We start from the raw sequence: 23,786 nt of genomic DNA on the forward strand, positions 1-23,786 counted from the left end.
CCAACTGGATTATTGCAACATAGTGTATTTGGCGGGCACACAAAAGAATCTGTCAAGACTGCGAATAGTACAAAATGCCGCGGTCCGTCTAATCTTCGGATTGAAGAAGTTTGTTCACGTGTCCCCTTATTTTCGGGAACTTCATTGGTTGCTAGTCGAGGCCCATGTTAAATTTAAGTTTGGTTGCCTCTGTTATAAAGTCCTATTTGGATTATCTCCAAGCTACGTATGCGAAAATCTCACGGTCTTTTAAATTTTCCTTCAGTAAAAGGTTACCATTACAAGAAGTTTCATCAACATCATCTCTCTTTTCAGGCGGCAGTCTGGAATAAAGGCTTGAAGTCTCTTTTACCGAGTTCAGAGTCCTACTATCATTTTAGAAAACAATTGAAGACATATCTGTTTCCTGAATAATGATTTTTCTTAATGATGATATGGTCTCTTAACTTTGTTAACCGCATAGAACTTTTAAGGTTATGCGGTATAGAAGTTATTTGTTACGTTATATACGTGAAGAATGGGAACTTTATCACAAAAAATAAAACTAAAAAAAAATGTTACAACAATACAAAATAACAACAAACTTTCCATTAATACAATAATAATAATAATTTAAAATGTTTGTATGAAGAGCAGTGAAGGACTCACCACAAGCTCGGAGAATCTAGCGTTGAGCTCCTCTGCCGGCGGAATGGGAACAGAGAACTCCAGGAACTGAAGAGGATTGTTGTCCTTGAGGTTGATTTCAGGGGGTTCGCTCCCCCCAAAGCAGCACAGAAATCCCAAAGCATGACGAGTCCTTTTCCGGGGCGCCATGGTCGTCATCCGAGCTTGCTATCTACTGATCATGGTCTGCAGAGCAAAAGAAAGAGGTCAACAGATTAACATAGGCGGCAAAAGCCATTTACCGACACACTATGTTTCTGTCCATCTCAAGGCTGGTCATTTCCACACATAAGTGAGCATTACGAACATACACAACCCTTTACAAAATACCAACTGGAAATTGATCCATTGCTTTCACATTTGACTGGAGATATGCTATGGTTTGGTCCCTTACTACACAATCTACCTCAGGTTATAGCATTGCAATCAGGAGACTCCTTAACATTTGAATTTTCAACCAGAATCCTTGGTTTTATTTTAGATTCTTCTTTATCTTTAAATAATCAACTTAATAATTTATCTAAAAAGTGCTATTTTAGTTTACGGATGTTGAGGAGAATTCGAGGTTTTTTTCATCAAAATCATTTTGCGGCTTTGGTTCAAGCGATTATTTTGGCACCTCTGGATTATGCAAATCTGAAAAGGCTACAACTCATTCAGAACGCTGCGGCCAAATTAATTTTTGGGAAGCATAAATGTGATCATGCCTCTCCATTGTTGAGGTTACTTCATTGGCTTCCTGTTTACTGGCGAATTCAATTTAATGTAATTCTTTAAATTTTACATGGAATTTTTTCACCTTTATCACCTCTATCATTTAACTCTCTTCGGTTTCACACTACCAGGAATACACATAAATTTAAATTGCTTTTCCCTTCTGTTAAAGGGATTAAAACCTAGGTAAATTCTCACATTCCTTAGCCTATTCCTTGGTAAAAGTTTGGAACGATCTTCCCTCAATTATCAGAACGTCATTATCTCTATCACTTTTTAGGAAAAATCTGAAAACTTATCTCTTTCAGAGATTCTTAACTGAGGGCTGATCTAATGTATTGAAAATTTTTCTATTACCTTCATTATTGTTTTATATTATATTCTTTTAAACTTTGTTAACCGGCTTGAGTCCTTCCTGGAATGATCCGATATATAAAATGGAAATTAGATTAGATTAGATTAGATTTGACTTCTGCACATGGGCGTAGTTTACGTGTACGTGTGTAACATACAAGGGATCTTCAAAAAGTTTTTATACTCATATTTTCACAGGAAAAGGTTGGGGAGGGAGACGTGATAAGAGGGCGTGTCATAGACTATCATGTGACTAGTAGGTCAGGCAAGCCAGCTCACCTTGCAGGTAGTGGGAGAGCTATTACACTGTGGTGAAGATGGTTGATAAACTTACGATTTGCACCAAAGAGAAATAAAGATCTGTTGTACGTTTTTTTGTGGGCAGGTGTCCTGGGAGCAGAAATTCATCGCGGCATGTGTGTTCAATATGGGGACAAAGTTCTCTCTCGTAGAGACATCTATGAGTGGCTAGAAATGTTTGAAAATGGCTGTACGAATGTTGCTGACGCAGAGCGCTCTGGATTTTCCTGTGAAAGCGGCAGTACATCGGTGACTATGTGCTCAACCAAAACATTCTTTTCTGATGGCATTAAAAGAAGTTAGTAGGACACGGGGACAAATGTATCACAAAACAGGGTGACTATGTGGAGAAGTGATGTACGTTGCTTTTGAGATATTTAATAGTGTTTAAAAAATAAAAGTGCAGAATCTTTTGAAGATCCCTTGTATAAACAATAATTTACACCCCCTCTTGCTACCATCTGGACATGGACATTTCCACCAGATTAGTGTAGAGCTGGCGCAAGTGATCACACCTTAAATCAAGGCGTCTCCAGCCTTGTAAGCTAATATTTTATATGAAACGTAGGCACTTACTTTTCTTTATAAAATAAGCTTGAATTAGGCACATTTCTGCCTCCTTAAACTAAGCGCCTGGTTATAACATTCCTCTCTTCATGTCTAAGAGGCCCTGGCAGAGCCTCAAGCCAACACTTAAGAGAAGAAAAGAACCCAGACTGCTTCAAAAGCAACCTGAAATGCTATCTATTCAAGGATGCTTATACTTTATGGGCTCCTTTTACAAAGGTGCGCTAGCGTTTTTAGCGCAAGCACCAGATTAGCGTGCTTTAGCGCACGCTACCCGAAAAACTACCTCCTGCTCAAGAGGAGGCAGTAGCGGCTAGGGCATGTGGCGTTTTAGCGTGCGCTATTAGAAACATAGAAACATAGAGCATGACGAAGAAAAGGGCGACGGCCCAACAAGTCTGCCCACTCAAGAACCCTCCCTCCCTTGAGGCCCTAACGCAGCTTTGTAAAAGGAGCCCTATAACTTCCCCAACATATATTTTATTTCGAAGCATCTAATCCCCTCCTTATTGTTTTTTATCTTAAATGTTCCTTTTTTCTATAAAAGATTGTATTTCTTCCCATCCTTTCTTCTTATACCAGTCAGTCTGTGTTTCTGTGTGATTATATTTTATATTGTGTGATTGACATTTTATATCAATAATTTATATCAGTATGTACCTATAATCATTTTGGCATTCCCCAAGGGTCATTACTTTCACCTTTACTATTCAATGTCTATCTGTCACCACTGTTGACGCTCTGCCAATCGACAGGTTTTACATCTTTTGCCTACGCAGATGATATTCAGCTTATCATCCGATCGACCCTACCAACATGAAAGAAATTCAGGACATCAACTTAAAATTGTCCAACATCCAAATTTGGCGGAGAGATAATATGTTTTCTCTCAGCACATCTAAAACTAATTGTGTTCTGTTTCCGTGGAAGGAAGGTATTCACCTACCTTCGATCATTCATATCGATAACAGCCCAATCAATGAGGTTTCCTCCACTAAAATCCTGGGAGTAATCATTGACAATAAGTTAAATTACCATCAACAAATAGGAGTTGTAGTCAAAAACTATTTTCACAAACTACGAATAATTAGATCATTAGCCAACTTTCTAAATCCGTCTTCTCTCAATATCTTAATTCATTCACTTATAATTTCAAAACTCGACTAATGTAACTCTCTTTACAAAAGAATATTTCAAAAAGAAATCAGACGACTTCAGCTAATCCAAAATACTGCTATCAAAATCATCGCAAATTCAAAAAAAAAATACGACCACGTCTCCCCTCTACTTAAAAATGCCCATTGGCCCCCCCCATCCCTCATAGAATTACTTTAAGATTGCCCTACTTACGTTTAAAACCCTTAAAGCCAGAGAACCAGATTCCATTGACGAACTGCTCATTCCCCACACTCCAATCAGAATCTGCCCAAAACCTGCTATTCGTGCCCACTCATTTGGCACTCGTCGTACAACCTGATTCCCTGTTACTGCTCCCCTCATCTGGAACTCCTTGCCCCTTTATATTAGGGGGGAAGTAAACTTAGACAAATTGAAAAGAGTACTCCAAAGTTTCTTGTATAGAGATGCCTTTGAACATTGACGCTATCCTTCTTCCTTCTTAGACTCTCTTCTTTTTCCTGTATCGATAAGGCAGCCTGAACGAAACCCTTCCCCTCCTAATGTTCTATCCTTTTTTGTATTCTCTTCTTTATTTTACTTTAGTTCACCTCGTATACCATGTCAGTCTGTTTTGTCTTCATCTTCATGTAATTTTGTTAACATGTATCCCCTGATTTTATAACATTTTATATAATCGCATAGTATTACGATAGGCGATGTATCAAATTTTACATGAAAACTTGATAAGCGATCAAATCAAATTTTAATAAAATTTGAAACTTGAAACTCAAGGAAGAACACAATGCACTTGAATTCTGTAACCCCAAAATCTCTTTCAAGCTCCCAGAAAAACACCCTTGGTGATCTTCACATAGTAACATCGTGGATGACGGCAGATAAAGCCTCGAATGGCCCATCCAGTCTGCCCAACCTGATCCATTCTAAAACATTGTTGTTGTTGTTTTCTTAGCTATTTCTCGGCAAGAATCCAAAGCTCTGCCCGGTCCCGTTCTTAGGTTCCAACGACTGAAGTCTCCGTCAAAGCTCACGCCAGCCCATCTACACCCTCCCAGCCATTGAAGCCCTCCCCAACCCATCCTCTACCAAACGGCCATATACAGACACAGACCGTGCAAGTCTGCCCAGTCCTGGCCTTAGTTCTTCAATATTTACTATTATTTTCTGATTCTAGAACCTCACCCCAGAACATTGCCAAATGTAAAACTGAGAAACTAGTATTTAATTGGGATCCGGTCTTACAGGCAACTAGTGACACTCGCGGGTGACCTCCGGGTTGACAGATATCACTATGCCAGCAAAGAGATGAAATATGCAGAATTAAAGGTAAAGAACTTTGTTATGTCTGCAGTTGGTTTTAGCACTGGTTTCATCATCATTCCCTGCCTTCTTTCAGTATCTTAATTTTGTTTAATTTAAAATATGTTAATTGTCCTTATCTCTGCTGTCTTTACTACTGATGTTTATATTATTATATCACATTGAATTGTAATCTAGGTGTGTCGTGACTTTATATCTCTTTATATCTCCCCAACCTACTCGTTTGTTCCTCCCCACATCATCCCCCTTTCTTCCCTTGAGGAAACCACAATTTGTAACTATTGTCCTCTAATGTTCTTTCCTTATGTTTCATAGTTCGTCTGTATTGTCAATTTGTCGTAGCACCTTGAAAATTGTTAATGTAAAATAACTTGTTTTATTCTATACTATAATGCTTTTATTATGTAATTCGCTTAGTTTTAATAGGCGAACCATCAAATTTTAATAAACTTGAAACTTGAAACTTGATATCCCGGATTTTAATGTAAACCTTTTGGATATTTCTTTTTCATAGATGTTATCTCAAATAAAAGGAACCATGAGAGAGGGACTGTCAAGACCCAGAGTCAGCCAATCTTTATCCAGACCATTCTTTCAATTAGAAATGATCATATATTTCTTGGGGGATATGCCTTAAGAAGGTCAGTCTATACTTCTGATTTTCTCAGCTCATATCTACTCGTAACCCATCGACCGCCATTCTAGAATGTAAGTCTCAATAAACTAAAGAACTGATTTTCAAGATTAACCACACGTTAAATCTCAAGTTCTCAAGTTTATTAAACATTTGATAAACTGCTTAAAAAATTGTCTAGGCGGTGAACGAAATGAAGAGTTTAAAATCGTAAAATCATCAGGGTGACAAGACAAAGGCATGAACAATGACAAAAACATAGACACATTTGCAAAGTGGGGGAGAAATATAGGGTCCTTCTACGATGGCGCACTAAAGATTAGCGTGCAATAAATGCTGACGTGCCCATTATATTCTATGAGTGCATTAGCATTCAGCACACGCTAAATCGGTTAGCGCGCCTTAGAAAAAGGACCCTAATTTGCAATAGGATAGTGAGATAAAAAGGTCAATACAACAGGAGGGATTCGCTCTTCCTTCATTGTCGTTCTTTGGTTGGAGAGTTACACATAGGGCGCCTTTTACTAAGGTGCGCTAGCGTTTTTAGCGCACGCAGGAAATTACCACGCGCTATGCTTCTAGAACTAACGCCAGCTCAATGCTGGCGTTAAGGTCTAGCGCGCGGGGCAATGCAGAGCACGCTATTCCACGTGTTAAAGCCCTAGCTCACCTTAGAAAAAGGTAACATCAGAGGCATCTTTGAATACAAATGTTTTTATTTTTTATTTGTAGCTTAATTATATGTATTGTTTTTCAGTCTATACCAGGGGTAGGGCACTCCGGTCCTCGAGAGCCGTATTCCAGTCAGGTTTTCTGGATTTCACCAATGAATAGGCATTGACAGCAGCGCATGCAAATAGATCTCATGCATATTCATTGGGGAAATCCTGAAAACCCGACTGGAATACGGCTCTCGAGGACCGGCGTTCCCTATACAGTAACGCAGTGATTCCCAACCCTGTCCTGGAGGAACACTAGGCCAATCGGGTTTTCAGGCTAGCCCTAATGAATATGCATGAGAGAGATTTGCATATGATGGAAGTGATAGGCATGCAAATTTGCTTCATGCATATTCATTAGGGCTAGACTGAAAACCCAATTGGCCTGGTGTTCCTCCAGGACAGGGTTGGGAACCACTGGATTAGAGTGTCTATGTCAGGGATGGGCAACTCCGGTCCTCGAGGGCCGGAATCCAGTCGGGTTTTCAGGATTTCCCCAATGAATATGCATGAGATCTATGTGCATGCACTGCTTTCAATGCATATTCATTGGGGAAATCCTGAAAACCCGACTGGATTCGGCCCTGAAGGAGGGACTTTGAGATCCCTGGATTAGAGCAGTGATTCCCAACCCTGTCCTGGAGGAACACCAGGCCAATCAGGTTTTCAGGCTAGCCCTAATGAATATGCATGAGAGAGATTTGCATATGATGGAAGTGATAGGCATGCAAATTTGCTTCATGCATATTCATTAGGGCTAGCCTGAAAACCCAATTGGCCTGGTGTTCCTCCAGGACAGAGTTGGGAACCACTGCCCTAATGAATATGCATGAGAGAGATTTGCATATGATGGAAGTGATAGGCATGCAAATTTGCTTCATGCATATTCATTAGGGCTAGCCTGAAAACCCAATTGGCCTGGTGTTCCTCCAGGACAGGGTTGGGAACCACTGCAGTAATGTTAAATCTAACCCACATTCTTAGATGGCAGATTCTGCATATTCAGAGTTGGTTTTGATGCAGGCTTTTATTCGATCAATTGTAAAATCCACATATGCATAAAATCAAATGAGGAAGACCCAACACAGTGTGTGTTGTCGATGAACACGCCTTCCTCAGGGGCCCAAAATAACGCTATAGCAGGGGTAGGGAACTCCGGTCCTCGAGAGCCATATTCCAGTCAGGTTTTCAGGATCTCCTCAATGAATATGCATGAGATCTATTTACATGCACTGCTTTCAATGCATATTCATTGGGGAAATCCAGAAAACCCGACTGGAATACGGCTCTCGAGGACCGGAGTTCCCTACCCCTGTTCTATAGAATCAAAAAAATAGCAAAATGTGGGTGCTGAGAAATTGACATAAAACCAAATCCTTGAACTTTATTATTATTATTTTTTTTTTTAATCTTTATTGATTTTCAAACTTTGACAGTGCAATACAATTAATTGGACATAAAATACTGCATAAAACGCACTATTATCTACACAAATAATACCTAAAACAATCATTTTCTCCCACCCTCCTCCCAATTATTAATACAATAAGACATATGATATGATTACAATACTATAATTAAGTAATTTTAATCCTCAAAATACATTTCCCTTCCCCCACCCACCCACGCTGGATGTGTAAGGAAATCTAAGAAAAGGAGAGATATATGACCCTTTATTGTGAAGTAACAAACGTAGTCAATGGGCTCCACACTTTATTAAATGAACTACTAAACCCCAACCCTTCTGCATTCATTCTCTCATATTTATATGTTGTACACACATTTGCCCACCAAACTGTGTAATTTATTCTGTCGTGGCTCTTCCAGACTGGAAGGAGAATATCTGGACTGATTATGACTGATTTTAAATTTGTCGATGAGGGCCTCTTCCTGCAGGGACAGTGGTAGTGAATTCCAAAGCGTTTGAGCTGTAACTGAGAAAATCTTTTTTTCTGTTGGCATCATAGAAAAGGTGACGTAGGGAGGGAATAATCTGAGTTTTCTGAAAGAGCAGTAAGGAACGATTAACTTAGCGATCCTTGGAACGAGCTCCCGGTGCAGGTGATCGAGGCAAACAGCGTGCAAGAATTTAAGAGCAAATGGGATGCCCATGTGGGATCCCTTAGAGGGTTAAGCCAAGGGAACCTGTCACCAGGAGTGGGATCCCTAGGATAGTAGACTTGGGGGTGGGTCAGTAGAGTGGGCAGACCTGATGGGCAATGGCCCTTATCTGCCGTCATCTTCTATGTTTCTATGTCTAATCCTGGGGAATGCAGAGCTTTCATTTTAAACGGAATAGGTTAGGCCGAACTGTGTTTTCAGTCAGAAAAAAATAACAAGGTAACACAGTAAATAGTGACAGATAAAGACCAGCACGGCCCATCCAGTCTGCCTAAGAAGGAGGCTAAGTTGTACCTTTTGCTCTGTACAGATTATCTGCCCCCTCCCCCGTGTGAAAACTATTTAAGTTGTGTTTTCAGTGGAAATATTCTATACCTTTACTCAATCCTCTTGCCATCTGGGGATTCTCTGTGGTGTGACCTCACCTTTTGCGTTCAGTTCTGGTCTGCTTATCTCAAAAAAGATATAGCGGCACTAGAAAAGGTTCAAAGAAGAGCAACCAAGATGATAAAGGGATGGAACTGCTGAGGGGAGATATGATCGAAGTCTACAAAATCCTGAGTGGTGTAGTGGATTGATTTTTTTACTGCATCAAGATTTACAAAAACTAGAGGGACACTCAATGAAGTTACAGAGAAATACTTTTTAAAACCAACAGAAATAAATATTTTTTCACTCAGAGAATAGTTAAGCTCTGGAATGTGTCGCTAAAGGATGTGGTAAGAGCGGATAATGTAGCTAGTTTAAAAAAAAGATTTGGCCAAGTTCCTGGAGGAAAAGTCCAAAAACTGCTGTTGTGAAAGACATGGGAGAAGCCACTGCTTGCCCTGGATCAGTTATTTGGGTTTTTGCCAGGTACTTGTGACTTGGATTGGCCTCCGAGAAGACAGGATACTGGGCTTAAAACCAGCGACGCTAGAAAAGAGCTGGGCAGGACACCAACAGCCCTTTTCAGGAAATGCAATTGGACAGTTCCTAGGTTTACTTGTGTAGGATGGTGGCTCTCAAGGACTTGCGAAGGACCTGAGGTTTCTTTGTCACAGGGGATAAACATATATTGAAACGCCAAACTGGGCAACCAGAAAGCATCTCCCCTTAGATCTAAAACTAAAAAGAAGGTGCAGGTCGTCTACTCTAGCTGCAATAGAGAAAATGAATTATGTTCAAAAAGGTTCTGGGTTGAATCAAAAAGATTTTGAGTCCGTGATCGGAATGCTTGGAAGTATAAAAATACCAGTTCTGACTTAGAGACTCTAAACAACCAAAATGTCGACCCTTTTACAGAGGTTTTCCAGCTTTCTTAATCTGTAGGATCCAGAATGGGAAGCCAATAGAAACTGACCTCCTGGAATCCCACCCTACTAATCACCTGAACCCGGTCACCTTAGCTCTGATGTCAGACCAAATGCTTCCCTTCAAACTACAGTATATGCAGAGAAGAGAGAAGAGAATGCCAATGCCCACAAGAACATCTGCTGAAAGTCAGGAAGCCAAGCCAGCTGTTTCGTGAACCTCTGCCATCGCCTCGTGTTACTCCGCAGGAGAATGTGCATGTCCGACGCGAAAGCAATCTACGCTAAGAATCCAGGGCCTGTTTGAAACAGCTGCCGTTGAATAACAGGATGGATAAGGTCAACAGCAAAGGGTAGTCAGTACTTAGCAGCTGGCACGGCGCCAGCCCATATTACAAGGAAGGTGGCAAATCAAAGGGAAAGAGCACTGCAGAAAGAACGCACAAGGCAGCCACCGTATAGCTGTGCAAGACTAACTGAATATCTGAAATAAGCACAGCCTTTTATCACCTTTGGATGCAACAGCTGGCAAGGCACTATAAGGTAAATTGTCTCTACTGTGTGGGTCACCTTGATCTGTAATCCTGAACAAGAAGACGCATATTACACAAACGTAGGGCCTCATTCTCTTTTGGACGCCAACATCAGCCTAAGAAGCGGTTGCCGATTGTGTATCAATCATGCGTTGCTATCCCAAAAAGGGAATTGCGTCTACAGTCCCAGTCAGATGCCCAAAACGTAGGCCAGAATTTTGCAGGCCTACAATTAAATCATCTGTCTTGCATCTCCATAGCGACACTTAAGCCCGCCCGAGGTCACTTCCAGGCATAGCCACGCCCATGCCCAACCATGGCATTCCAGAGGCCTACAATATGAGCGTCCTACCTCAGAAAGGTTTGGGGTTTTTTTTTAAACATGCATCCCGATTGACTACCAGACAGCAGTAGGGCACCTACCTCGCCTGCCATTGAGATCCGCATTTACGAGAATCAGGCCCTTAATGCACATCTCCGATGCTGTTAAAAATGGCATTGAAACATCAAGTAGTGACAGATGGATACCCTTTCATTCACAGTCAACATGCTATAAAACATAATATATTGGGCAACGAACACCTAACAATGTTTATCAAAACCACCAGGCACTGAAGCTCTACAGCTATTTTAAGGGCTTAAAATGCAGCCGCAAGGACTCCAGAATGACTTTATTTCTATGGATTTAGATACTATGGCACTGTATATGAGAACATAAGAAGAGCCTTACTGGGCTTAATGGTCCATCTAGCCTAGTATCCCATCTTCACAGAAACCCAACGAGCAGCAACATTCCAGAGCTGAGATTGTGATGTCATAATGTCTCATTCTACCAATGCCTGAGAGTCAACCTCATCAGTGATGTCACAATGGCTTGATTGTCCTATACTTGGCTCACATAAGAACATCAGAATTGGCGCACTGGGACAGAGCGAAAGTCCGTCAAGCTCAGTATCCCGTTTCAAACAGTGGCTAACCCAGGTCCCAAGTACCTGGCAGAACCCCAGAGAGTAGCAACATTCCAGAGCTGAGATTGTGATGTCATAATGCCTCATTCCACCAATGCTGAAGAGCCAACCTCATCAGTGATGTCACAATGGCTTGACTGTCCTATACACTTGTGCAGGGGTAAAATTGTGGAACTCACTTGTGGGGCATATGCGGAAATGTGGTAATAGAGTTGCATTTAGGAAACTACTCAAAACACAATTGTAAAAGCCTTTTTTTTAGACATTGATTTCTTCTGATTGCTGAATTTTTGAGGATCTGATTATTTATGTTTATTTGTTTTTTTTATATTGTCTTAAAACTTATGTATGTAAGATTTTCTAAACCATTTAGGTTATAGACCAGGGGTGAGCAACTCCGGTCCTCAAGGGCCGGCATCCAGTTGGGTTTTCAGGATTTCCCCAATGAATAAGCATGAGATCTATTTGCACTGCTTTCAATGCATATTCATTGAGGAAATCCTGAAAAACCTGACTGGATTCCAGCCCTCGAGGACCGGAGTTGTACACCGCTTCTCTACACGGTATAGAAATTTTAAAAATAACCTAAGAATAGCCTTACTGGGTCAAACCAATGGTCCATCTAGCCCAGTAACTCATCTTCATGGAGGCCAATCCAAGTCACAAGTACAGTACATGGCAAAAACCCAAATAGTAGCATGATAGAGACATTTAAGTACATCACTGGTCGCATAGAGGTGGAAGACGACGTTTTCCTTCTAAAAGGACCCTCGTCCACAAGGGGACATCCGTTGAAAATCAGGGGGGGGGGGGGGTAAATTTCATAGGGATACCAGGAAGTACTTCTTCACTGAAAGAGTGGTGGACCATTGGAATGAGCTCCCGGAGCAGGTGATCGTAGCCAGCAGCATACAAGATTTTAAGAATAAATGGGATGCCCACGTCGGATCCCTACGAGGGTAGCATAGAGGAGGGCAGCTTGGGGACAGGTAATAGAGTGTAGATTAGGGGAGGGTTGTTGGAGTGGGCAGACTTGATGGGCTATGGCCCTTTTCTGCTGTCATTTTCTATGTTTCTATGTTTCTATGTTTCATTCCATGCCACTGATCCAGGACAAGCAGTTTATGGACTCTTCCTCCAGGAATTTGTCCAAAACTTATTTTTAACACCAGCTACATTAACTGCTGTTACAACTTCCTCCGATAATGTGTTCCAGAGCTTAACTATGCTCTGAGTGAAAAAAAATATTTCCTCCTATTGGTTTTAAAAGTATTACATCCTTTCCTGAATTTCGCTGCCTCTCCCACTGTATAGATTGCTGGGAAATGAGAATATGATGTAATGAGTCAATCAAAAGAAGAGATTTCGCACTGGCTTTCAGAGCACTGGAAGTCCCTTCAGATTTTCTATTGTGGAAACTCTACGTAAAAGGACTTCGGAGGGACACAGGGGAAACTGAAAACCTGTTATCGGTCCATCATAAGACACCACAACCTCCACAGTATTTTAATCCCTACCTTTACAAACTTTTGAAAAAGAGTAGAGAAGAATGGCAGGAGGCAGAACATGGCAAGATGGAGGCAGTGAAATAAGCAGCGGATTATAAATTTCTTGGGGTAGACGAAGGTTCTATCCTCTAAACCGGCTTCTGGTCCGGTAGGTTATCCAGGGCGCTGCAGAGAGAGCACACACGGCTATCGAATGCTGTGGCAGGAGCACTGAAAAGGAGGGAAATGCCGATAACGGCACACAAGGGCTCATGGAACCCAGGCCTAGGGTGACGGGACTAAATCGCGCGAGACAACGGCGCGCCGACAACTGAGCGCAAGGGTGACGGCGCGCCGAAGAAAAGCACTATTTTAAAGGGCTCCGACGGGGGGTGTGGGGGGGAACCCCCACTTTACTTAACAGACATTGCGCTGGCGTTGTGGGGGGGTTTGGGGGGGGTGGAACCCCCCACATTATACTTAAAACTGAACTTTTTCCCTAAAAAACAGGCAAAAAGTTTGGTTTCAAGTATAATGAGGGGGGTTACAACCCCCCAAACCCCCCACAACGCCAGCGCGATGTCTGTTAAGTAAAATAGGGTGGGTTCCCCACCCACACCCCCCGTCGGAACCCTTTAAAATAGTGCTTTTCTTCGGCGCGCCGTCAACCTTGCGCTCAGTTGTCGGCGCGCCGTTGTTTTTGATGAAACGCAAATCAAGGCTTCTAAGCATTTTACGGTTCATAGACAACCCCGCGAAAGACAAAGGCGCGCGCCGACAACTGAGCGCATGACGGAGGCGCGCGCCGAAGAACACAGTTTTTAGGGGCTCCGACGGGGGGTTTTGTTGGGGAGCCCCCCCCCCAGTTTACTTAACAGAGTTCGTGTCGGCGTTGTGGGGGGTTTGGGGGGTTGTAACCCTCCACATTTTACTGTAAACTTAACTTTTTCCCTAAAAACAGGGAAAAAGTGAAGTTTTCAGTAAAATGTGGGGGGTTATAACCCCCCAAACTCCCCACAACACCCCCACAACGCGGCGCAATCTCTATTAAATAAAGTAGGGGGGTTCCCCCCAAACACACACCCCCGTCGGAGCCCTAAAAACAGTAATTTTCTGCGGCGCGCACCTCCGCGCTGCGCTCAATTGTCTGTGCGCGCTTTTGACCTGACACCCATTTTACAATTCATATTCCGAAAGGGGGAGACAAACAGGTAGATAAGAACATAAGAATTGCCGCTGCTGGGTCAGACCAGTGGTCCATCGCGCCCAGTAGTCCGCTCCCGCGGTGGCCCTTAGGTCAAGGACCAGCGCCCTAACCGAGACCAGCCCTACCACGGGACAATACTTGACCACCATAAAACAATGGGAAAAACTGGGAGAACTACAAAATATGAGTAAAGAGTACAGAAAAGGTAACTCACAATAGGGAAAATAGGAAATAAGAATTATGGAACCTCAATATGGGGGAAAATTAACATTATATTAGATTCCTCAATTCCACTTACGTATGAGGTGGTCATATGCGGAACATTATTACACGTTAAACCCCCCTTACATAGATATAAATGCCGTCTTTTCCTTATAATGACTGGGATAGCCATACGGATGATAACCCAAAACTGGAAAAACTATGGTTCATAGACAAAATCGTGCGAGACAACGGCGCGCCGACAACTGAGCGCAAGGTTGACGGTGCGCCGAAGAAAAGCACTATTTTAAAGGGTTCCGATGGGGGGTGTTGGTAGGAAACCCCCCTATTTTACTTAACAGACATCGCGCTGGCGTTGTGGGGGGTTTGGGGGGTTGTAACCCCCCTCATTATACTTGAAACCAAACTTTTTGCCTGTTTTTTAGGGAAAAAGTTCAGTTTTAAGTATAATGTGGGGGGTTCCACCCCCCCAAACCCCCCACAATGCCAGCGCAATGTCTGTTAAGTAAAGGGGGGGGGTTCCCCCCGCAACCCCCCGTCGGAGTCCTTTAAAATAGTGCTTTTCTTCAGCACGATGTCAACCTTGCGCTCAGTTGTCGGCGCGCCGTTGTCTCGCACGATTTAGTCCCGCCACCAAAACTTTGATCGTCTGAATTTCCCTTTCTGGTGGGCTAATCTGTGCTCCAGCTATGGATATGAGAAAATGAATGCAGAAAGTCTGGGGCACAGTATTCTTTTTAAATTGGTTTGGGGTTCTGTTGGCATCATATGTTACTTCTCTATAGCAGGTCTCTGATTATAAGTCAGGTTTTGTTTACTTTCATACACATCCAAAATAGGGTGGGGGGGGGGATATTTCTGTTCTAATTTGACTCTGGAGTAGTTACACTTGGGGTGGGAGGAAGGGTGAGAAAATGTTATTAATATGAAGAGGGTAAGGTTACTGGGCAAATAAATGTCGCTAGGTTTTATTGTATAATCATTGGGCGTGATAAAGAAGGGGATCTCGAGTAGATCGGCGGATGTCATAATGCCGCTTTACAGAGCAATGGTCAGACCACACTTGGAGTACTGTGTCCAACACTGGTCTCCATACCTAAAAAAGGAAATAACCCTGCTGGAAAGGGTGCAGAGGCGAGCCACGAAGCTAGTAAAAGGTATGGAAAATTTGAGCTACAAAGAACGACTCGAAGGACTGGGACTGTTCACCCTCGGGAGGAGGAGACTGCGAGGAGATATGATTGAGACTTATAAAATACTGAATGGATTTGATAAAATTGAGCAAGAAACATCGTTGTTCACATTGTCAAAAGTGAAACGGACAAGAGGTCATGGACTGAAGCTGAGGGGCAGCAGGCTCAGGACAAACGTCAGGAAGTTCTGTTTCACACAGCGAGTGGTGGACGCTTGGAATGCTCTCCCAGAGGAGGTGGTGACGGAGACTACCATTCTGGGTTTCAAGCGTAAGTTAGATGCACACCTCCTTGCAAATCACATTGAGGGATATGGATAATCAGGGTCTCCATCTGGGAGCACCTGGCTTTGCCTCCGCGTGTGCAGGTCGCCGGAATAGATGGACCTAGGGTCTGATCCGGTGATGGCGTTTCTTATGTTCTTATGTTCATGGTGGTTGAAAATGAGTGTATATATATATATATATATGGAACCTCCCTGGCTGTAACCTAGTCTGTTTAACAGTCAAATGCATCTTGGAAAAGGTAACTCTTTAGAATTCCCTTAAACTTATCTCCATTTTTTTTCTGCCCGGATGTAAAGAGTTAAGGAATGCCATATCGTTGTGGCCATAATTACGAATGAGGTGGCCCGGCGTGTGCTAATGATTTTTCAAGATGGTGTATGAAGAAGGTGCTGGGAAGAGGATCTTAGGACTCTTGTAGGTTCATGTGGGATAAGAAGTTTGTGGATAAAGGCCGGTTCTTTAGTGTTTTGACTCTTGAAAGAAAGAATAGCTATTTTGTATATGATACGGTGTGGGATTGGTAGCCAATGAGCAGTTTTTAACAGAGGAGTGATGTGATCCAATTTTTTCCTGTTTGTGATAATATTTATGGCAGTATTTTGCTTCAGTTGTAGGCGGCGGATATCTTCTTGACAGATACCCTTATACAGTGCATTACAGTAATCTAACTTGGATATGATAAGAGACTGTATTAAAATGTTGAGCGACTGAGGGTCTAGAATGTTCGCAAGGGACCGAATCATTCTTAATCTAATGAAACAGTTCTTTACTACAGAGCTGATTTGTGGGCGGTAAGTCAGTTTATTATCTATTACAACACCCAAAGTTTTTACATATTTTTATTCTCTAGTTTTGTACACTGCTTAGAAATTATTTTATTTATTTATTTGTAATTTCTATACCATTTTTTTTTTTTTTAGTTCAAAATATTTTTATTGATTTTAAACGGTTTACAAGGAGTTACATACATAAAACGTTAAAAATCCATACAAAAATAAGAAGATAAAACAGACAAATACAGTCTAACATAAAATCATTTGCTCAAAAAAATGCTTCAATGAATAGTTGGGTCTTTAACATTTTCCTAAAGGAATTCCTCTCTCCAAGCGGTACACTTCTCCCTCTGTATTCGCAGTTTCAGCACTCGTGGTTTCGCTTATTCGCTATTTTTCATCTTGTACATGCACATTTAATTTTCCTTCCACTTGCCCTGTTGTTTGACAAGACGGATTAGCGCAAGGAAATTAACAAAATTGGAGATTAAAAAAGAAGCACGCCGAAACCGCTCTTCTGGTTTCGCCTGCTCCGCAGCTTTAGCAGCGACGTAGGATTGACATGTAGGGCGGGATTTGTAGCTCATGGGTCTTGGGGAAATGGCCTGGCGGCGCAGGGCTGTGCCTGTGGGCGGGACTGGAAATGCAGGGCGGAGACTCTGGGCAGGCTAGGAGAGCTCTCGGAACAGAAAAGGTGCTCGTCAGTGTTTGTGGGTGGGGCTTAGAAGCACGAGGCAGTCTCTGGGGTGGACTCCCCTTGGCCGTGGCTGTAGGCCGATGAGTGCAGAAGCCGGGGCCAGGATGAGCCGCACTGAGCTCCTGATCCTGCGCTGCCTCCTTTTCTATGGGGACCAGAGGTTTAGGGAGCTCGGAGTTTCAGTGCTTGCTTTCCTGGACAAGCTGGGGCAGTTTGCACGGTGAGTGATTTCTGATAGGGATGGTTTGGCTTCTCTGCCGGCCCTTCAGATGTAGTTATTCGCGGTTTCATTAGTAAAAACTCTGGCTGTTACAAAAAACCGCGAATAACATATAAAGTTATTCACAGTTTTTCCATATTCACGGCTATGTTCTGCCTGCATCCACCGCGAATACGGAGGGAGAAGTGTATAAACTTGCAAACCTGACAGAAAAGCAGAACAGGGTGGTAAGACAGGAACTACGACAGCAGGACCTCAAAATAGTGGCAGAACTGAAGCGTGAAGGGGCCAGACTGAGGTCCTAAGTGAGAAGGGGAGGGAAGAAGGAGACCACAGATGGAGTGAGACGGGCGATGGCGCAGAAGGTGGGCACACATGGGCAGACTGTGTGGACCAAATGGTACTGAACCATCGCAGCTATCTCTCAAATATGTGGCCTGTTTTGTGTTATCTGTGGAGCATTTGTACAGCTTGGGTGGGTTATTACGCTAAGCATGAGCTGAGGTAACGGTCTGAGACCTCCTGGAAGAAAAAGAAAAAAAAAAAACCAAAAAACACAGCAAGCCTGAGAGATGAAAGAATGGAAACAGCACAATGTGCTAAAAATATGAGACAGTAAATGATTAAACTTCATGGGACTGATTTGAGTATTTCTTAATGTTCTCGAATGAAGCCAAGGGAAAGACATTTCTGAGCTGCAAACCACAGGTTCATTTTTAAATCAGACATTTTACAAAAGGCTAACATAGTTCTCTGGGACACTGCTAAGCTGCCGGCCCAGTAGTGGCTCTGAGTTGCCAAGCGGGACACCTGGCTTCCATTCCCAGTTCAGTCTTGCTTCAGGGGCTACTGCCGATACAACCAAGCAACCAACTCCTGCACCCCAGCGGTGGCTCGGGAAGGGCTCTATATCTTTCTGGACTCTATACTGTGTTTCAAGAAAAACTATACAAGGTAAAAACCCAGGAAAGGAATGGAAAACAAAGATGAAAATGTTACAGTGCCTTTGTATCGCTCTATGGTATGGCTGCACCTCAAAAATTGTCTGCAATTCTGGTGGCTGTATCTCAAAAAGGATGTAGCAGAACTAGAAAAGATACAGAAATGATAAAAGGTATGGGATGACTTCCCTAAGAGGAAAGGCTAAAGCAGTTAGGACTCTTCAGCTTGGAGACAGATGGCTCAGGGGTGATATGATAGAGGGCTGTAAAATACTGAATGAAGTGGAAAGGGTAGATGTGAATCGCTTGTTCACTCTTTCCAAAACTACTAGGACTAGGGGGCATGTGATGAAGCGACTAAGTAGTAGATTTAAAACAAATCAGAGAAAATATTTCTTCACATAACATGTTATAAACTCTGGAATTTGTTGCTGGAGAATGTGGTGAAATCAGTTAGCATAGCAGGGTATAAAAAAGATTTGGATAGTTTCCTAAAAGAGAAGTCCATAGACCATTATTGAGATGGCTTGGGGAAATCCACTGCATATGCCTAGGATAAGCAGCATAAAATCTGTTTTACTCTTTGGGTTCTTACCAGGTACTCGTGACTTGTGTTGGCCACTGTTGGAAACAGTACACTAGGATTGATGGACCTTCGGTCTGTCCCAGTATGACCGTTCTTATACTTGTTCTCTACATCAGTGGTACCCAACCCTGTCCTGGAGGACCACCAGACCAATCAGGTTTTCAGGACAGCCAAAATGAATATGCATGGAGCAGATTTGCATGCCTGTCACTTCCATTATATGCAAATCTCTCTCATGCATATTCATTAGGGCTATCCTGAAAACCCAATTGGCCTGGTGGTCCTCCAGGACAGGGTTGGGGACCACTGATGTCAGGTCAAAACCTGACAAGTACAGCATCAGCATCTATGAGACAAACATGTTTTGTTTTGTTTTTTGTTACATAGACGTTTCTGGACCCCTGTTCGTTTACAGAAATTAGATAGTTCTAAATCTAATAGATGCTGGCACTGTCATCTATAGCAAAATATCAACTGGAGAGTCTTAGATAGTTTTCAGTGTATTGTTTCAATGAAACAATACACTGAAAACTATCTAAGACTCTCCAGTTGATATTTTGCCTAGATTTGATTTGGTGGAGGTCTGAAGACTAACTATAGCCGATTATTGTTGTTGGCATTGTCATCTAGACATAGGGACACTGGATCATCTATTGTTCTATTGCCCTTTGATACTCAACTTTTGGAGGTCAATATGGGGACAGATTAATACCATACTGGAGTCATCAATTCCATTGGCATATGAGGTAGTCATTTGTGGGATGATATTGCATCCTAAACCCTCATTGGATAGATATAAATGTTGGCTTTTCCTTATTGTGACTGGGATAGCCATGCAAATGGTTACACTTCTCCCTCTGAATCTGCAGTTTCAGCATCCAAGGATTTGTTTATTCGTGATTTTTAAACAAAAAAAAAACATTTTACTTTTTCGGGCTATTTTTAAGCCCTCCCTTAAGCCTTACCTGGTGGTCTAACGGGTTTTCAGGGCAGGAGCGATCTTCCTACGCTCCTGCCCCGTGCAAATCACTCATGGGAAATGGCTGCCTTGAGCTCCTGTAGTCTCTCGAGACTACGACGAGAGCTCACAGCAGCCATTTCCTATGAGCGATCTGCACGGGGCAAGAGCATAGGAAGATCGCTCCTGTCCCGAAAACCTACTAGACCACCAGGTAAGGCTTAAGGGGGGGGCTTACAGGGCTTAAAATAGCCAGGGGGAAGCGGGTGGTGGGTCAGAACTGGCCTGAATATTATTCGTGGTTTTTCAATATTCACAGGCCGGCTCTGCCCCTAAACCCCATGGATACGGAGGGAGAGGTGTACTCGCAATTGGAAAAATTGGGATCGCCTTAGTTTTCCTTTTTGGTGGGCGAATTTATGTCTATGCTATAAGTATGAGAAGAATGCGGATATAAGAACATAAGAACTGCCATCTCCGGATCAGACCTTCGGTCCATCAAGTCCCTCGATCCGCACACGCGGAAGCCCAGCCAGGTGTACACCTGGCATAATTTTAGTCACCCATATCCCTCTATGCCTCTCGTAAGGAGATGTGCATTTAGTTTGCTTTTAAATCCTAAAACAGTGGATTCTGCAATAACCTCCTCTGGGAGAGCATTCCAGGTGTCCACCACTGGTTGCGTGAAGCAGAACTTCCTGATATTTATCCTGGACTTGTCCCCCCTTAGCTTCAGTCCATGTCCTCTTGTCCATGTCAAACTGGACAATGTAAATAAATTTTTCTGCTCTATTTTGTTGATTCCTTTCAGTATTTTGAAAGTCTCGATCATATCCCCTCGCAGTCTCCTCTTCTCAAGGGAGAACAATCCCAGTCTCTTAAGTAGTTCCTCGTATTCCAAGTTCTCCATACGTTTTATTAGCTTTGTTGCTCGTCTCTGCACCCTCTCTAGCAGTTTTATATCCTTCTTTACGTTGGGAGACCAAAGTTGGACACAGTATTCCAAGTGTGGTCTGACCATTGCTCTATAAAGCGGCATTATTACTTTCTCCGATCTGCTCATGATTCCTTTATCATGTCCAACATTCTATTTGCTTTCTTTGCCGCCGCCACGCATTGTGCTGACGGATTCAGGGTCCTATCTATCAGTACACCAAGATCCTTTTCTTGTTCACTCTTACCCAGAGTTGCACCTGACATTCTATACTTGTGTTCCTTATTCTTTCTGCCTAAGTGCATCACTTTGCATTTTTCCACATTAAACTTCATCTGCCATTTCTCCGCCCATTTCTCTAACTGACACAAGTCACTCTGGAGTTCCTCGCTATCCTTCTGCGATCTGATTGCCCAGCATAGCTTTGTGTCGTCTGCAAACTTGATGATCTCACTGGATGTTCCTTCTTCTAGGTCATTGATGAAAATATTAAATAAGATGGGCCCAAGTACCGAGCCCTGGGGTACACCGCTAGTCACTTTCTCCCAGTCTGAGAACTTCCCATTTATGCCCACTCTCTGCTTTCTGTTCTCCAGCCATTTGCCTATCCATCTTAGTATATCTCCCTCTATTCCATGGCTTTGTAGTTTCCTGAGAAGTCTTTCATGTGCAACCTTGTCGAACACTTTCTGGAAGTCCAAGTATATTATGTCCACCGGTTCTCCACTATCAATTTGTTGATGACAGGTCAAAAACGCGCAAGACAATTGTGCGCAGACAAAATCGCGCAGACAAATAAGCGCTAAGACAATTGCGGCGCTCAGTTGTCTTGCGCTCAGTTGCTCGCGCTCATTTGTCTTGCGCTCAGTTGTCTTGCGCTCAGTTGCTCGCGCTCAGTTGTCTTGCTCGTGCACATTTGTGAAAATTATTTGCGCTCAGTTGTCTTGCGCTCAGTTGCTCGCGCTCAGTTGTCTTGCTCGTGCACATTTGTGAAAATTATTTGCGCTCATTTGTCTTGCGCTCAGTTGCTCGCGCTCAGTTGTCTTGCGCTCAGTTGTCTTGCGCTCAGTTGTCTTGCGCTCAGTTGCTCGCGCTCAGTTGTCTTGCGCTCAGTTGTCTTGCGCTCAGTTGCTCGCGCTCAGTTGTCTTGCGCTCAGTTGTCTTGCGCTCAGTTGCTCGCGCTCAGTTGTCTTGCGCTCAGTTGTCTTGCGCTCAGTTGTCTTGCGCTCAGTTGTCTTGCGCTCAGTTGTCTCGCTCGTGCACATTTGTGAAAATTATTTGCGCTCAATTGTCTTGCGCTCAATTGTCTTGCGCTCAGTTGTCTTGCGCTCACTTGTCTTCACGCTCAGTTGTCTTGCGCTCAGTTGTCTCGCGCTCGGTTGTCTGCGCGATTTTGTCCGCGCGCGATTGTCTTGCGTGAAATTGTCTTGCGCGCAATTGTCTATGAACCAAGGGAATAGACTTAGTAGATAAAGACAGACTGTTCACACTCTCCAAGGTAGGGAGAACGAGAGGGCACTCTCTAAAGTTGAAAGGGAATAGAGTCCGTACAAACGTAAGAAAGTTCTTCTTCACCCAGCGAGTGATGGAGAGCTGGAACGCTCTTCTAGAGTCTGATGTAGGTGAAAACACCCTCCAGGGTTTCAAGTCTAAGCTAGACAAGTTCCTGCTAATCTGGGACGTACGCAGGTGAGGCTGGACTCATTTAGAGCACTGGTCTTTGACCTGGAGGCCGCCACGTGAGCGAACTGCTGGGCAGGATGGACCACTGGTCTGACCCGGCAGCGGCAATTGTTATGTTCTTAAAATCTTTCTCTAGCACCAAAACTCCTAAAGTACAGTCTAGAATTCAGTGTTTTTACAAGTCAGTCCTGGAGTACTCTCTTTGCCGGTCAGGTTTTCAGGACATCCACAATGAGCATGCATGAGATTGATTTGCATACACTGCCTCCATTGTATGCAAACTTCTTTCATGAATATTCATTGTGGATATCTTGAAAACCTGACTGACAAGGGGGTATTCCAGGACCGACTTGAGAAAAACACTGGCCTGGGCAATGATTTTTTTTTTTTTCTCTGTGAATTATATCAAATGTTTGAACTTAAAAAAGAAAGGAAGGGTATTCCAGCACATTTCTGTGCAAATATTGTCTTATCTAAAGCTCTGTGTGCAAATCTCTCCCTTAAATCTCCAGGCAAACATACGTGTAATCAAATGCTTGCCTTCTCTCGGTTCCACGCACAGCCTGGTGTTTCCTTTCACTTTCAGATTATAAGATACGTGAGCTCAGCTCCAGGTCAAGAGGGGGACATCGAGTTCACAAAGCACTGCCACAGAGGGAAGCAGGAAATGCTGACAAAGCAGAAATATCCAACAGAAATAGTCTGTTTGCAAGGAAGGGGGAGAGAATGGAGATATTTCAATTTCATCCTTTTTATGCGTGTGGCAACGAAAAAAAAGCTAGTCAGGCCACTTCAAGAAATACTTAGTGCCTCCTGTGAAATGTGCACGTTTGCGCTCTTCTGAACTCTGAGCTAGTTAGTGGATTGTGCCTCTAATCAGGGCTGTGTAATCTACCACCCCAAACCTTCTACTCCGACTCCACAAATGGTGTGCTCTGCTCCCTTCACTTTTCGGTGCCCGAACAGCTGAGCGGCAGGAGGCTGCTTCCGGGCTTCCCCAGCCGCTCAGCTGTTCGGGCTTCCCCTGCGCTTGTGCAGATGCCCTCCCGATGCAGCTCCGAGCAGGAGAATAGGTAGAGGGGGGGCAAGGCTTGGGCAGAATGGGGGCGGGGCTGGGTAGTACTGGGAGGACTTGGGTGGGGCCTTGGATCTGGATCTTACAATAGTAAATCTGGTAACCCTACTTTAGGGGAGAGGGAATGAGGAGTGTAAAATAGAAAAAAATCTCAGGGAACTTGTAGATCATGGCTCATGTGTCCAAAACAACAGTCCT

General features: G+C 43.2%; 1 protein-coding gene across 2 annotated transcripts in view; it reads right to left on the bottom strand.

The window, feature by feature from the left end:
• DAAM2 (dishevelled associated activator of morphogenesis 2) overlaps nucleotides 1–23,786 on the bottom strand; it is a 460,184-nt gene that overhangs the window by 355,112 nt on the left and 81,286 nt on the right. For both annotated transcript variants that reach the window (XM_033939628.1, XM_033939627.1), the window contains exon 2: nucleotides 649–852. In XM_033939628.1, the coding sequence (XP_033795519.1) occupies nucleotides 649–825 (177 nt within the window). In that variant the 5' untranslated portion in view covers nucleotides 826–852. The remainder of the gene's footprint in view (nucleotides 1–648; nucleotides 853–23,786) is intronic.

The sequence above is a fragment of the Geotrypetes seraphini genome, chromosome 3, assembly GCF_902459505.1.
Source record: "Geotrypetes seraphini chromosome 3, aGeoSer1.1, whole genome shotgun sequence".
NCBI classification, from domain to species: domain Eukaryota; kingdom Metazoa; phylum Chordata; class Amphibia; order Gymnophiona; family Dermophiidae; genus Geotrypetes; species Geotrypetes seraphini.